General features: G+C 41.7%; 1 protein-coding gene across 1 annotated transcript in view; it reads right to left on the bottom strand.

Annotated features, from left to right (window-relative positions):
• Nucleotides 1-13953, bottom strand: part of LOC137658445 (protein enabled homolog) — a 43497-nt gene extending 29544 nt beyond the window's left edge. Inside the window, exon 1 of the mRNA XM_068393167.1 lies at nt 13803-13953. Coding sequence (XP_068249268.1) covers nt 13803-13831 — 29 coding nt within the window. The 5' untranslated portion in view covers nt 13832-13953. The remainder of the gene's footprint in view (nt 1-13802) is intronic.
• Nucleotides 13954-17688: the final 3735 nt, after the last annotated feature.

Raw genomic sequence — 17688 nt, 5'->3', positions numbered from 1 at the left:
ATATCGTTAAAACATATTATTTGTTGAAGGAAAAAAACTGAAAGGTTTCCCAAATAAAAAGCTCCTTTATTAGAATTAAAACCATTTAAGCTAAGAAAGAATGAACGAAACGCTAGAATCGGTTTACTCTTACTGCAACGTGAAACCGTAAATACACTCTCTCTATCGTAACGATAGAGCGCAAGTTGAACGTTCTGAACGTCAACAACTGCGGAGACTAAACAAAACGTTAGTTCAACTTTGAAAACAGTACGAGACTTATCAAAGAAATTCTTTCAAAAACATAAAATTAAAATAGCATAAATTCTTAACAGGAAAAACGATATGACGAGCTCAATGTTAATTAACTTCGGTTCCAAGTAAGGACCGCCTACTATTAGGAAAGGTCGCATTTTTTTTTTTTTTTTTTTTTTTTAAGGAAAGTTAATCGAAGAGGCCTATAAATGGCGGAGAGATATAAAATAAAAAGTGAAAGAGAGTCTATACTCTCTTCGACACCAACACTTCCGTCTAAGGGAAGGGTCGGCCATTTAAAAGTGAAAGAGAGTCCATACTCTCTTCGTCACCATAATTAATTCAAATTAATTCCAAAAGCTTGCTAAGCTAAAGATAAAGCTTCCTGAATAGCGAAGGCTAAACTCTAGAGCAAATACATCACCAAATCGTGAGCAATAACTCCAGAATCAACAGCGTATCCCAGTAGGTCTAGCCGGTGGCACGACAGAGGAAAAATTGAGGTCTTGTTGACAAGAAGTACTGGAGTACCTGACCACAGATGGCGCTGTTGTGTACACCCCCACCTGTATAGCGATCGCTGGCGTATCCCGACCGTAGATTTCTGTCGGGCAACAGAGTTGACAGCTACATGATCATCGGGTAAGATTAATATTGAAAAAGGTTGAATAAAACAAGAACAGCAATATATTTTCATATGAAAAATAAGAGCGAAATTTGACGCATATGGTAAATAAAATAAATATACTGTATTTGAAAATTGCATGGAAATATGGAAAATTATGTACAATAATAATATTGGATAATAGACATAGATTTTCAGTAAGACGGTGATGCAGAATCTGAAAGGGAAATATTTTGCCTTTAATCACCAGTTCCTTGAGGAACGCCAGTCTTTTAAAATCATAATACACTTCATGTCCAAGAACATGTGGCACACGTGTAAGAATCTATGTCACTTCACCTTGATAAAGGTGTATCGCACTAGGGTCAACACAGGCACCCGTGAGTTAAAGTCCCGAAAAAACTCACTGTCCTACGCAGCACTAAACAGCCGGTTTCATCACGCTACCTGCTGCCACCACGAATCTCTTGACTTCGTGCACCTGCTTCGAATAGTGTTTGAAGAAAACTCTAGGGGACCTCCAGCCTGTGAAGGATCGGAGGCTTTCAAAATCCATTCCTTGGAAGAAATTTAGAGAAGAGGCGACCTTCCTAGGATCATGACTTGCGGGTGTACTGTCAGGATCCACTCTGCGAATAAAGTAGGTGATTTTCGCTCTTAGTTGTTTTAGTAACAGGTCACTACCCGAAGTTTCTCCTTTAAAAAGCTGTCCTCCACCAAAGTCTGAAGTTCTTTGAAGATAGACCTTAAGACTCTCCACTGGGCATAGAGAGACATCTTCCTTCAGGGGGCAGATTCTCCAAGGGCCCCATCTTTTGGTGGGAAGTTCATTTTTAGCGAGAAACGTGGGGTCAGGGAAGAGGGTAAGTTCCCCCGTGTCGGCGAACTGTATCTGGCCCTCTTCTCTTGATAATGCCACTATTTCACTGACTCGGGCTCCCGAGGCGAGAGCAAAAAGGAAGATTACTTTTTGAGTCAAGTCTTTCAGAGGGCAAGAATCGTTGTCCAAGCTAGAGGCAAAATGGAGCACCTTATCCAGGGACCAGGTGATGGGTCTCAGTGGAGGTGCTGGACGGTGTCTAGCACACGCCTTCGGGAGTTTATTGAAGATTTCGCTGGATAAATCTATTTGGAAGGCGTATAGAAGTGGTCTAGTCAAGGCCGATTTGCAGGTGGAAATCGTATTGGCTGCTAAGTCTTGTCCATGAAGGTGAATAAAGAAGGACATGCAAAAATCTATGGAGATTTCCGTAGGATTTTTTGCCTTGACGAAGGATACCCACTTCTTCCAGGATGATTCATATTGCCTTCTGGTAGACTTTGTTTTGTATTCCTCTAGGAAGTCCAAACTTTTCTTCGAGATCCCAAACCTTTTCTTCACGGCTAGGGAGAGAAAATCATGAGATGAAGATCCTTAACTTTCTTTGATGAAGCGAAGACAGTCGACTTCTGCACCTGTTAGGAGAGAACTGGGCCCGGCAGGGGGATCAGCTTGGGCTGTAGCTCCAGGACTAGGGGGAACCAGTTGCTCCGGGGTCACTTGGGAGCCACTAGGGCTGCTGTCTCTTTGAAGGTTCTCAGTTTGGAGAGGACTTTCAGCAGAAGGTTGGGTGGAGGGAACAGGTAAATCTTGGACCATCTGTTCCAGTCCAGGGACATGGCGTCCACTGCTTCCGCTTTGGGGTCCTCGTAAGGGGCCACATATCGAGGAAGTTGCTTGTTGTCGCTCGTCGCGAAGAGGTCGATCTGTAGTTCTGGGAATTGACGAGAGATGAAGGAGAATGATCTTGCGTCTAGGGACCATTCCGACTCTATGGGGCTTGTCCTTGATAGAGCGTCCGCCGTCACATTGCGGAATCCTTGTAGGTGAACTGCAGACAGATGCCACTTCTTCCTGTCCGCCAGGCGGAAGATGGGTAATAGCACCTGATTTATGTGGGGCGATCTCGAGCCCTGACGATTGAGACATCTGACTACTACCGAGCTGTCCAGAGTTAGACGGATGTGTATCGAGGGACGCGGGGATAATTTCTACAGGGTGAGAAGAACCGCCATGGCCTCCAAGATGTTGATGTGAAACGTCTTGAATAGGGGAGACCATGTTCCTTGAACTTGCCGTTGATGGGAGTGACCCCCCCCCAACCCTCCAGAGAAGCGTCGGTGTGGATGTTGAGCAATGGAGGTGGAGGTTGGAGAGGGATGGATTTTTTCAAGGTCCTTGCTTCTGACCACGGGCTTAGAAGGGAACGAAGCCTGTTCGGTAGGGATCTCTTGAGATCTCTTCGAGTGACGGATGCGTTTCGTCTCCAGACTCCTGAGGCATCCTTTAGCTGTGCTCGTAGCACTGGGTTTGTCACTGAGGCGAACTGTAGGGAGCCGAGAACTTGCTCCTGCTGTCGTCTTGCGATCCGTTTGGATTTGAGAAGTCTTCTGACAGACCCTGCTATTTCTTTCCTTTTCTTTAGTGGAATGGAAAGGCGGTGTGACTGAAGATCCCAATGGATTCCTAACCATTGGAACTTCTGAGCTGGAGCGAGGCGAGACTTTTTGGTGTTTATTTTGAAACCCAGATGTTCCAGGAACTGGGTCACTTTGCTGCAAGCTCTCAAACATTCTTCTGGCGAAGTCAACCAGACCAGCCAGTCGTCGAGGTAGGCCATCACTTGGACGCCCTGAAGGCGTAGCTGGTGGACGATAGTGTCTGCTATCGAGGTAGGCCATCACTTGGACGCCCTGAAGGCGTAGCTGGTGGACGATAGTGTCTGCTAGCTTGGTGAAGATTCTCGGAGCCACGTTGAGCCCGAAGGGCATGGCTCTGAAGGCATAGCTTCTTCGTTGGAGCCGGAATCCTAGGTAGGAGGAAGCGTGGTGGTTCATTGGGATGTGCCAGTAGGCATCCACCAGGTCTATTGAGACCGTGTAGGCCTTGTGAGGCAGTAGGGCTCTTATTTGTTGAAGAGACAGCATCTTGAATATGTTGTTTGCAATGAACTTGTTGAGGGGGGACAAGTCGAGTTTGTCCGAGTCCTTCTTGGGAACACAAAACAGTCTTCCCTGGAACCTAGTGGACTTTATCCTCTTGATCACCTTCTTGTTCAAGAGTTCTAAGGACATATTCTTCCAAGAGGGGGGTTGATGGCTGGAAGAATTGGTGGAAGGTTGGAAGTGGTTGTGTCCAGCTCCAACCCAGTCCCTTCTTGATGATGCTGTGTGCCCAAGGATCGAAGGTCCAGCGATCCTGAAAGTGGCGGAGTCTTCCTCCCACCGGTAGCACTTCATTGCTTCTGGCTTCCCGAGGGTTTGCCACCTCGGCCGCTAGCTCCCCTTCCTCCTCTGCCCCTGGAGGGACGCCGCGAGGAGTCTCTGCCAGAGCCTCTACCTCTGGGACGAAAGGTAGAGGACTGTCGTTCGTAGGCAGGGGTGAAGACCGGTGATTGTGACACCACTGGTTGGGGGGACCAACTGAAAGGTCTGTTGCAGCTGTGCGACCACTTGGGGAGTAGCGGGAGCAGGAAACTGGCGTTTTTGTTGACACTGCTGGGGTCTAAGTTTGGAGGATTTCCTCTTAGGCTGAGGGCCTTCTTCCTGAGAGGATTTCCTCTTGCGGGACATGCCCCACTTATTGAGAAGGTTCCGATTCTCAGAAGCGGCTTTGTCAACGATCTCTTTCACCAGAGCAGATGGAAGGAGATGCTTACCCCAGATGTTGGAGGAGATTAGCTTCCGGGGTTCGTGTTTTACTGCCGCGTTGGCAAACACTAACTCTCTGCAGGTTCTTCGGGCCCTGATGAAGCTGTACAAGTCCTTCATCACAGTCACTAGGTGGGTCTTCGCGAGAACCATATATAGATCTGGGACTCTAACGTCCCCGGCCATGACCTCGAGCTGAATTTGGTGAGACAGGGAGGCGGATAGTCTCTCCTTGGTCTCTTGCTCCCGACGAAGAAGGTGGTCGTTCAGCTTCGGAAGATCTTCGTTGAACTGACGTCCAGCCACGTCAGGTTCCAGCTTCCCGACCGTGAAGGTAAACTGGATGTCTTTCCAGAATCTGTCGTCGGGGGGGAAGGGTGAGAGAGAGAGGCCTACACTCCTCCTGGGTAGGGCAGGGCTTTCCTTCCTCCACCGCCTTCATGACCGCATGGAAGGCCTTTTCCACGAAGGGACAGGTCGCAGAAGAGGGAGCAAGAAAGGACGGGTGTTTCTTACTCAGTGCCGGCATTTTCGAGTTGGTGAAACCGCGACTCTTCAGGCATTCTGCCAGCATGGATTGGGCTTTTGAGTGATCGAACACGATCACCTCTTTGGGCTCAGTCTCCTCCTTGGAAGCCGGTTCGGACCTGAGTCGGACGTAACAGTCCGGGTAAGCCTCAAAGTTAGGGAAGAATTCCACTTCTTCCAAAAGGATAGACCCTAACTTATCGTTGATAAAGATCTTTCCCGTCGTAATGGGCATATGCTCGGCGTACCTCCAGGGGTTAGACTCCGAGCAGGAGGGAAGGTCCTTAACCGAGATCTTCTAAGGTTGCTTCCATCCCACCAAACGACTTGTGATTTCTGCAGAATGCTTATTAAGCTTCTCGTCCATCAATGCCACCAATACCCGGATGGCATCTTCAGTGGCGGGTAGTAGGGGCTGCGAGGCGGCGGAGGTGGAGGGGACTGGCTCCTCGACCACTACAGGGGCTGCCGGAGGTGGTGGGGCGACCTCGTCCTCCGAATCAGGGTACTCCACCTCATCCTCTTCTTCCTCCAGATCCTCACCCATGAGGGTCCTCTCAGTGTTGTCGGACACGTCCGACATCTTCTCCACCTCGTCCAGACGACACTTGCTAAGCGTGGTCTCGATGTCGGGCTCAACGGTCAGTTAAACCAAGGGGATCTGATCCTGGGGAATCACAGAATCTGCTGATGCTTTTGGGAAAAGCATGGCCCTCATCTTCTCACTGGGGAAATACGGCCTGGTGGTGTTCTTCTGGAAACCGCGCACCCACTTGCGCAGTTTCTCTCGAGCAATGTCCCTGGCCTCCGTGGACGGAGGGTTGTCGAACGCCTCATCAAGGAGGCCTTTGCAGATTGAGCAGGACTGTGGATCCCAATACTTCAAGTTGCCCTTTTTAGCTGTACAGGGGGCGTGGGTCCGGCACGCCCTATGCCCGTAGAAGTCCGGGCGGCAAACTGCACAAAAAGAGCTTTCACACTTCAGGTACTCCTCCTGTAAAAGAAAGAGAATATGAGTGAATGGAAAAAAAGTTATGTCTTACATTACTCTTAAAATTAAGATTCACTAATCTGTAGCTCTGTGTTTTATGTGAGCTCAGGATAGGTGAGCTAGAAAAGAAGTAGGAAGACACATACTTGTGAATCCCGTCCAGCCAGTTACCGTGACCTTTTCTGCCGACAATTCCTTAGGACCTGAGGTTCTAGGGGAGGGAATGGTATCCCTATAGGGGAGCCAAACTAGGCTTCCTTATAAAGGAATTGTCTACAGAGTGGAGAGGGTCTGAAATCGTTCAGAACCTAGAGAAAAGAGGGGGAAAATAGGGTAAACCCCCTTATATTTGGGTAGGTCCTGGCAAGAGACTGCACTGAGAAGCACAGAGTATGCTAGAAACATTGTACTGTACATTCGTACAGCTCAGTCACTGTCTTCAAGGTATGAAATAGCAAAGAAGATCAGTCTGGCTATACGGCTGTATAGGTCGACTGCCGGCACGGGGCCGGCAGCCGGGGGGAAGGGGTGCTTGTCCATGGAAGCCGCAGGAGCGTAGCCGGCAAGCCGGAGGCCGGTCCGGAGGGGTGAATCCATCTAAGGCTACACACTGAGCAGCAGAAAGGTAGGAAACACCTATAAGGGCGACCGTCGGCAGGGCGGTGGCCTCCGGCAGCCGGCAGGCTGTCGGCGTTGGTGAACCTAGCTGGGTACATAAGATGGAAGGTTGTCTGAGAAGTCGGCGGCAGCGGCGGCCCCCGGCAGCCGGCAGGCTGTCGCCTTAGGTAGTCCTCAGATAGGAACATCATATGAAGTAGGAAGGTCACCTGGGGTGCTGGCGGCTAGCGGCGACAAGGGGCGGCGGCCCCCGGCAGCCGGCAGGTTGTTGCCTTAGGTAATCCTCAGATAGGAACGTCCTATGAAGTAGGAAAGTCACCTGGTGTGCCGGCAGGCGGAGGCGGCAGTGGACCGGCACCATGATAGAAGAGAGAAAGATAAGGAGGGAGAGGGGAAGGGTAATGTCCGATACCCGACCGACTTCCCTCCGGAAGGAGTGCACTCATGATAGGAGGGGATATACCTATCACCCGGCGGCAGGGAACCGGCAGACGGCTGGATGCCTATGGTAATCCAAGGGAGCATCAGAGGACACTCAAAAAGGGGGGGAGGGTGATCTTCCGCCGGCAGGACGGCTACCAACACTACCTTATAGTTCGACAATGAGGGGGAAGTGTAGCAGAGCGGCCAGCCAAGCAGGAGAGCATACCTTAACCTACAATTCTCCCTAAGGGGGAATTGTAGGACAGCGGACAGGGTGTGAAGGCAAGTCGACACAAAGGGATAGAGTGGGGGTAGGGGTCTGAGGGAGCAGAAGGGGTCGTGACCCTAAAGCTCCCAAGGAGTGGGGGAATCTGTTAGATGCTATACTGCCCAGGCAGGAGAGAAGCGCTCTCCAACCCTAGGGTAGGTTAGCTCAGAGTAGGAACAGCACTGGTGTACTGTCCTAAACTATAATAAAACAGAATCCCCCAAGGCCTAACCTAAACCAGGAGAACTTCTCCTAGATTAGGGAGGGCTGGGGAGACGTATCGCTAGGCTACAAGAGGAAGGGACGTGTTCCAACCAAGAGCAGTCTAGGGGAAGGGCAGGGCTCCTCCACCTTCAGTCTCAGTCGATACCTAAAGGGAAAGGCGTTCCCTAAGGGTGGACTGGGATGAACGATAGGTACTCTGGGGTTCTGTCCGAAGTCCCCCCATAAACTAGGGTAGGGAAGAGGGAAGAACGATCTAGCCTAACCTACCCGAAGATATTTCCGGGTAAGGGGCTAAGATATAGCAAGGCTACCCAGAGGGAGATTACCCGAAGGTAACAGGGGAGATAAGGAAGCATACAAGGGTCCCAACGTTGGGTTAGGGGATGTGACATGGATGGACCAGGCACGGTCCCTTGTATGGTCCCTAGAAGGCGAAAGATATGTGCAACACTGAATCTTATAAATGTTTAAAATTGCCTATATCTTCATTAACATAAAACTAGGAACACTTATTATATCATGCAGAAGTAAACATGAACACTAGGCTGCGGCCTAGGCTAGGCTGAAAGTCTAGTATGGGGTCGGCTAACTAAGAGCGCCGAAGAATACCATCGGCATAATATAACTAATTCCTATTAATGAAGACTAAATAACTAATGATATTTAATTAGTTATAAGGCCGGGAAGGCTGTTCTGGCTAGCTAAATAACGCATGCAAAGTGAACAGCTGCGCCATAAAATGGCGCCTCCGGGCAAGGCACAGCTCCGCCACAAAACACAAGATTTTAGCGTAAAAAATCGTTACTCTACGGCCAGAGCTTACTTAAACAATACAAGAACCTGGTACTCAACTTTCCAGAAGAAGGCGATGCAGAAGGTTGAGACATGGCGAAGGATGCACAAGATAAAAGTCGATCACTGGGAACAAACAAACGGTGTTGGGAGCTACCAAGAACAGAATGAGGACGGACGTGACGTCACACAGTATGGCGGACGGTTTGTTTACGTTGCGAGTACTGTAACAGTAACGAAGGAAGGGTAACTTTAGAACGGCACCTCGGTTACCTCGCTACCTTTCCCCCTCGAAGCGTAAACGCTAGGTGGGGTGCAGCTAGCCATGTGACGTGTTAATGCATGCGTCCCCTGTTGATATACAATATTCTAAAGGGAAACCTTTAGGGTACTCGCGCCAGAAGTTAGAATTCTGTGAAAACCTTTAGTTTAATTCTCTGGGAATATTATGGTAGTCATATACAGTATATCCAAAGGAAGCTACTGAAGGAACCTTCCATCAGGACGACATGGCTTGAGCCCAAAAATGAGTTATATATGAGCCATTTAAAAATTTTCAGCCTTCTCGAAGGTTAATTAATAGATAGATACTACCTTAAATACTGTACTGTATTCAGATAATAATAATTATAAAACTTTGTATTTTTCCTAATTATACAAACTTAAGACCTAGGAGTATGATTTCAGCACTGCTGGAAACTAGGCAGTTAAAATTTATGAGATGTCAGTAGTTACAGGTCTGTGCTGTCAATTTAACCAAGGAAGTTCTGAATGTGTTTTGTTTTTTTTGGATTGATTGATTGATTTTGAGTTATCCAGCATCCTAACATTTGTTGTTTTAGGAGAGCCCTTCAGATTTTCTATGGCCAGCAAGAGTTATTGGGCCCTTTAACTGGTCAGACGGCACTACATTGTATCCCTCTTTGGTTATGACTAATTTTACCTTTGCCTACACATACATCAAATGGTCTGGTCATATAAATCCTCCTATGTCCTCATGAACCTGACAACACTGAGATTACCAAACAATTTTAATTTGCTCAAGGGGTTAACTACTGTACTGTAATTATTCAATGGCTACTTTCCTCTCGGTAAGGGTAGAAAAGAGACTTTAATTATGGTAACCATCTCTTTTAGGAGGACACTCCAAAATCAAACCACTGTTCTAGTCATGGGTAGGGCCATAGCCTTTCTACCATGGTCTTCCACAGCCTTGGGGGTAGAGTTCTCTTGCTTGGGGTACACTCAGGACACTCTTCTATCTTATTTCTCTTTGTCTTGTTTTTCTTTCAAGTTTTTATATTATATATATATGAAAGTTTTTTTTTTTTTATTCTTAAAATATTTATCCTAATTATTCATTACTTATCTTGTAGTTTATTTATTTCCTTTCCTCACAGGGCTACTTTTCCCTTTTAGATCCCTTGGGCTTATAGCATTTTGCTTTTCCAACTAGGGTTGTAACTTACCTTGTAATAATAATAATAATAATAATGATGATGATGATGATGATGATGCCGCCTTTCTTGAGCATTTTGACCAGTTCCTCTTGATCATGGATCTGAATTAGTCAAAACTTTCAACAAGGTCAACTCGCATTCTGTTTCCCCTGCTTCTGCAGGAGCAGGCCTCATATCTGGTATAGCTAGGTCCACATCTGAATCTTCACCTCTCGGCATAGAAGGTGATTGTTTCCGAAATTTTTGGATTCCAGCACCTCTTCCTGGTCCTAGAACCATGCCGTGTTGATATTCTAGTTTGTCATCGTCAGCTTCTCTACTCCTCTTACTAGACATGGAGGTTCCTACCGCTCCTGTGTTCGCCTTGGGCAGAAGCTTCTGCCTCTGAAGGGCTCCCACAGTTGTCCTGGGCAGATCTCTGGACTACTGACTCTTTTTGTCTACCCATTGGTGATGATCATCTATCTCAGACTCTATAGGATCTCTTATCTGGGGTTAACCTCAAAGGAGTAAGCTCTTGTGGTAACATTATTCTTATTACTAGCTAGTATACAACCCATATTGGAAAAGCAATATAGTATAAGCCTAAGGCCTCTAACAGGAAAAAGTAGCCAAGTGAGGACAAGAAATAAAGAAATGCATAAACTGCATGAAGTAATGAACAATATAAAATATTTAAAGAGAGCAACATCAAAACTGATCTTTCATAAATAAACTACAAAGAGAGATGCATGTCAACCTGTTAAACACAAAAACACTCGCCGCAAGCCCAAACTTTTGAAGGTCCACCGATTAAACTGCCCAATTAGGAAGATCATACCGCAATCTGGTCATAGCTTGAATAAAATTTTTAAAATACTTTGCACCATTGAGCCTTATGAAGAAGGCATGTCTATTATAATTAACTGTGTACCTACTATTTGAGCAGAATGGTACTGTTTGAGAAGATCTGAATGGAAAGGATGGTTAGAGTTATGAAAAATCTTTACCAACATGTATAATGAATTCAAAGAGGTTTCTCAGTGACCTTGCATGGGGGGGGGGGCCTTCTCCCACTCCCCGCCGAGTTTCCAACAGTGCCGAAATCATACTTCTATTAAAGGTCGAAGGCTTTTATCCATATAGGAACAAATAAAAATTACTCTAAGTGCCATGCTAGCATTAAGAAACTGAATTATGAGTGGTATCCATCAGAGCTAAATGTTAAATATATCTAGTACAGTACAGCATGTCCAATGAAAAATTAAAATGGAATTTCTTTATTTATCCTGATTCTTTTAACTTGCGAGGTTTTCATTATTTTAATTTCTTACCATTACATTCACCACTGAATTAAATCTAGTATGCAATTTCATCATCATTACAAGATTAGACATTGATGGCTATGTCCATCACCCTTCTATGGGATTTTCTGGCCATGGGTCAGCATCTTATACCATATTTCCATATCTATTACTTTTCTGAACACATTATCTATCAACCACCTCCCTCCCCATCAAAATTTCTCAGGGTACCTAATCCATGGGTTGGGGACAATTTATCAATAACGGTAAGTTCAAGTAGAGTATTCTGTATGACACAAAGGATATTTCTTAGTGTGCCTTCTGAGATCATTATAGAGAGAACAATATGTTCTTGGGAGCATCTCACTACCTATAGAAGCTTTGCTTTCTCCTTATACTTTTCATTTATTCAGTTTTAGTCTCTTGACATAGCTGTCCAAAATTTTAAACTTTACCCTTCTCTAGTTATCAATTTTCATCCTAAAGCAAATGCTTTAGATAAACCCTGTGAGAGTCTAGAAATACAACTTAATGGTAAACATTTGGGTATAGGACTAAATAGTTAATGCAAAGTAATTTGCAGTATTAATAAAGGTACTTATATAACATCAAGGTTAATAAATAGAATGATAAATATTAGGAATAAAAAGTAATATATGAAATCATTAATACTTAACTGCAATAATTAATCGAAGAATTATTATTAGAGGTTCTATGTCTGAATTTATTAAGATGCCTACAGAATATAAATACTGTAAATTTTTGCATGGGGGGTACTTTAACCAGAGTAACGAACCATTTCTAAAGTATCCTAAGGCTGCCTAAAGTACAATATCCCCACAGGAGATAAAGTGCTGTCATTAGGTCTCGCGCAGTGTTCCTTTGCCTCCATTCCTGCTTCCTTCCCTTTTGCTGTCCAACCCCTTTTAACTTTACTTCAGTGTAACTGGAGGGTTTCCCACCCCTGTTGCATTTGTACACTGAATAGTCTCAAAGGTCCCAGAGCCAGGTTATATAATGTAGTCACAATTCATAAAACTAATCAAAGTTGAATACTGTAAATCCTGTAGTATACATTATACCATTCATATATAAAATCAATTCAATAAATAGTACACCACTACTATGATGGGTATTGATCACTACTGTAACCTTGGAATGTGCTCCTTCCTGCTTGGATTTTCTCACTCCATTCAAGTTAAGAATGTTATAATTCAGTCCTACAAGGTTAGTTGTCTGGTTAAGCTATGTTAAGCCTATACACAAAAATGATTAGTTTTCAAGGTTGTGGGTTTTGCTTATCTCTCTCTTTATATATATATATATATATATATATATATATATATATATATATATATATATATATCACTATATATACAGTATAGACTATATGAATATATATGCATATGAATGTATATGTATCTATGTGTAAAGTATATTTGTGTATATATATATATATATATATATATATATATATATATATATATATATATATAATTCATATGTATATATATATAATTCATATGTATATATGTACAGTATATAAATATATATATAATATATATATGTATATATATATATGTATATATATATATATATATATATATATATATATATATATATATATATATACATTTATAAAAAAAGTATCTGTGCTCCTTGTTTACACATCACATTTAAATTAGCTTTATTGTTCTTTCCCAAAAGCAGAAAATGTTCTTTATGATTATGTTGCTTGCATACTCTATTCATATCATAAAGAAAGACACAACTAAACTACAGAGTAACATGCAAAACATAAGTCTACAGGCTATTACAATCGTAATGCTCTGGCCTCGCATTCTCAGGGACGGTAGATCAAGTCCAATCTAGACTCGGTAGTTTAAGCTGTTTACTGAGGGGGTTATGGCTGGTTAATGTTTAATTTTGGCAGAGGTTGGGCTTCCCTGGCTGATATTCTAATAAGCATCTCAGATGAAATGGGAACTAAAACCTGACAATTTCAACTTAACTTAACTTAGATTACTTGGTTTTAGTATTCTAACAGTGACCCAACATACATAAAAGGGAATTGGCTAACATGTTATCTAGAAATCTATTTCCATGAATGGAATATGGAAAGTTCTACAAGTTAGGCTGTAGACCACGCTACCAGTTAATCACCAACGCTACAAATGATCTAACATGTACAATAACACACGAGTTCTTAATTGTAGACTATATATATATATATATATATATATATATATATATATATATATATATATATATATGATAGATAGTGTGTGTAGTGGTGGTGCTGTTGTAGTCTAAACGATCAAAGGGTTAGGTATAAAATATGGCTACATATCCTACACAATAACACATAACTTGTAGACAACCTTTATAATGTGTGTATATTATATATATATATATATATATATATATATATATATATATATATATATATATATATATATATATACATATATATATATATATATATATATAATGGTCGTAGGCTGGGTAAAAACATTTGGCTACAGATCATATGGTACAATGAGGCTATTACGGTAACCAAAATTCCAATCCTATGACTACATTGACGAAGTACAGACTGAAACTTAGATGGACCCCATTGAATGAAGGGCACCTTTACATGATTTTCTTCAAATAATCGACTAACCTGCGAATCGCTTTTGTAGCTTTATCCATTGTAATCGGAAGGAACGAAGGACACTGGTTAAATCTATACTGTCCAACTCTTCCGTCTTCTAAAACGGGACGAGGGACGTCACGTCACGCCCCTTTGTTTACATCTAAAGTTTGGAGGTTTGTTTAGAGAGCGCAGCACACGTGCTGTATGTTACAGAAAACGTTTCCCGTTTTCCCGAATGCAAACATTTTTTACTCTGACGTTTCCAAAATATAAAGATATTATGAATTACCGCTACTTACATTTAGTGTCTATACTGTGCTTGTGACTAGCGACAGTGAATTTTAGGTATTTAGATGATTGTAATAAAAGATAATTCATAATTTCGCTCACTTGTGGAAATGAATAAAGGCAAGATGCATTGCATTTGTCAACAAAACAAAGAACACAGTTCCTCGTGGGAGTTTTGTAAAAAAATATTGCACCTCAAAATAAAAGTATATTAATCTATATAATACTAACCGTTGTGAGGTGTTTATTTTTACCCCAAAAAACCACTAATATTGCAACTAGATTGAATAGTATGTCATTAAAAAATTCAATTACACACATCAAAGAGTGTTGTCTAGCAACGATACGCTGCAAAGAGGCGGAGCTGGTAAACTCTCAAGGCAAAATCTACAGTCAAGGATAAAAATAGTTCTTGATCATGCTTTGTCAAGTCTGAGAACACAAGCACAACTTTTATATTATCCTTACTAAAATCATTCTTTAATCAAAGATTTTCCCATAAATACATTTGCACAAGTTTGCTAAGACTTTGATCAACTTAATGTTCAAATTAAAAGAAAAAAAATACAGAAGCTTCATTCTCCCTTTACCTCTATAGATTTAATATAGAAATACAAAGCACTATTTTCTTTTAAACTTGTTTGCATGCAGGGCTTGTTAACATTTTCGACTTATTTTTCACAGTTCCCCATAGGTTACTGGTCAATTAGTACTGGGAACTTAATAACAGACGCAACGCCGTTATCAATTTCCATGGTGCTGATCTTCTGGAAACAGCATATACATGCTTGGCTATCTTTTGAAAAAAAAGATATATGAATCCTCATTATCATAGCTAATTTTTATAATAGCCTTACAGCCCTAATTTTGGTTCATACACGGGCTTTATAAGTTTGACAATTTTAGAGATTTCTTTAAAATTTTCTTATTCTTAATCATGTATGCTTTATTATTTGTCAATCCTTAGTCTCCTTAAAAGTTAACAAGTATTCACGTTTTCGCTTTCCTTTAGTACTGTACATGATGGGGTAACTTATTGATTAATTTTGGTGACGTGCTTACAGGAGCCATTTTTCTCGACCCCTTTATCGCATCTTGGCTCCTCCATCAATCAATATTTGTGCATGGCCCCAATTTATTGTTTTTTTTTTTTGGTAGTGTTTTTATGTTTTATTGTTTATCTATACATGTTATCAATTTTTGCTGTATTGTCAGGTAGTGTAAGCTTCGCAAAGATGGTTTTGACCATACCCCGTTGACGTCTACACAAATATTTTCGCTGCTATAGTAAATAAATTGTAATTTTCTTGATCAACAAAGAATTTCGTACAATGAATCGTTATATAGTGCATTCCATGAAAGATCCTTTCTTGACTGATGTTAGAAATATTTGACCTGTCATAAGATGTTATCCAGTTATATATAGGATTTCATCAAGCTCTGGAGCTGTGTTGAAACCGGAAAGACCAATAGGCCAAAGGCACAAAAGTGTAACACTACAACGGAGGTCGAAGTCTCTCAGAGAAAACTCGCAGTTGCACTCTGAAGTAAGAGTGAAGAGTTTTGGCAGGCAGATTGAATTAAAGAAGTGAAAGCAAGAGCTAAATTTATGAATTTGGACCACAGGGTCCATTATGGAGCCTGAGAGGCTATTCAGTACCATAGAAGGAAAGAAACTATAATACAATAGATCTCGCCGGTTATAGGTTGGCTAGATAGAGTACTAGCCACCCGTTGAGATAAACCGCTAGAGGGTTATTAGGTCCTTTGACTGGCCAGACAGTACTACACTGGACCCCTCTAGCTCTGAATACGGCTTATCCCCCCCCCCCCTTTGCCTACACATACACCAAATATTCTTATTCATTCTCTCCACATTCTCCTCTGCCCTCATACACCTGGCCACACTGAGGTTCCCAAACAAATTCATCTTCGCTCAAGGGGTTAACTACGGCACTGCAATTGCCTAGTGGGTACTTTCCTCTTGGTAAGGGTAAAGAATACTTTAGTTAAGCTCGGAAGTTATTCTTGAAGGACATTCCAAAATCATTGTTCTCTAGTCTTGGGTAGTGGAATAGTCTCTGTATCATGGTCTTCCAATGACCTGGGGTAGAGTTCTCTGGCTTGAGGGTACACTAGTCAATCTCATTTCTCTTCTGCTGTTTTTTTTTCAATAGTTTATACATGAAAGATCTGTTTTAATGTTACTATTCTTAGAATATTTAATTTAGATTGTTCATTACATCTCTTGAGGTTTGCTGATTTCTTTCCCTCTCTGGGCTATTTTTTCCATGTTGGAGCCCTTTGGCTTATTTCATCCTGCATTTGCAACTGGGGCTGTAGTTTAGGTAATTGAAATAATAATAGTAATTGATAACAATACCCTGGGGTTGGAGCTAAGATAATAATAATAATAATTTTCTTTATTCCTATAAATTGCCATTGGATATATTTTTCTTATAATAGTTTATTTATTCAAGACTTGGAAATGGAAAAGGTTTTAGAATGATTTTGTGAAAATCATAATTCGTTTTTTTTTTTTTTTTTTCTTTTTTGAATACCATGAAAAAATGTCTATTATTTTTTGTGCATTGGAATTGATGCAGATACTAACGAGTCTTTATAAACTTATGATAACTGCAAGGAACACATCAAAAACCCTTTAGCAATTGATAATAAGAGGTGTGAGGTGTAGTGATGACACTCTTCCTAAGATCATTCAGTTAGTTTAAGTTCATGCTGCCTTTTACAATTTCTGTTTATGCAAGATTAGTTTTTACTTTATAATTGTAATATTTTTTTTATCTTTTCCCACATGACTCTTTTTTAATAAACTTTATGAAGTTCCATATTTTGTCTATAGCTTTGATACAACTTATAATAACCAGGTAAAGCTGACTGGGTTTTTGTAAGACACTCGTGCCTTTAAAGGTGCATATCGTGTTATTTGTGCACAAAGGTATCAGCGCCTTTTTTATAAGAAATTTAAATACGAATTATGTTGATAGCCTACAGTTCTAAGAGGTTTTTCACCTTTTATATTAAAATTGTTTTTATAAAGCATTTTATTACTGTTTAGATAGTATTGCCACTCTAGGCTCTATACTTCCACTATCAATAGACTTCATAAAAATTTGATCATATCAATCACTACTGCTGCTTCCCAAAGGTAGATTCTTCATGTTTTTTCCTCCATTCCAACGGTACCATTTCTTTAACTACATTGCTAATCTCTAGGATTATAGGGAATCCTTTGGTCTCCCTTTGTCTTGATTCCGAGGAGTTAATCATTGAGATTTTGGCAACATGCTGTTTTTCATGGAACCTCTTTTAATTTAGTGTTGATGGGGGTAGTCCCTTCAAATTTCTTGAAGGTAGTCCAGTTTTCGTTGTGTCTCTTGTTTCTCTTTGCTAGTCTGTATGTTCTCTTACCCTTTCCCTGAATCATGCCTCTATATCTCATCATTCGCATCCAAATTACAATATTTCCTGTACTTAACTTTCAATCCAGAACTGATCTTAATTTTTCAGTCTTACCATATTTCTTTCTTTTATTTACAGAATGGTCTGTATATCTTATAGAAAATCTGTCTGTGTGAATATAAGAAAAATAAATTTCCAAAAG

This window comes from Palaemon carinicauda, chromosome 19, assembly GCF_036898095.1.
Source record: "Palaemon carinicauda isolate YSFRI2023 chromosome 19, ASM3689809v2, whole genome shotgun sequence".
Classification (NCBI taxonomy): Eukaryota; Metazoa; Arthropoda; class Malacostraca; order Decapoda; family Palaemonidae; genus Palaemon; species Palaemon carinicauda.
Note: the sequence above shows the minus strand (reverse complement) of the source record. Positions and strands in the feature narration are given on the sequence as shown.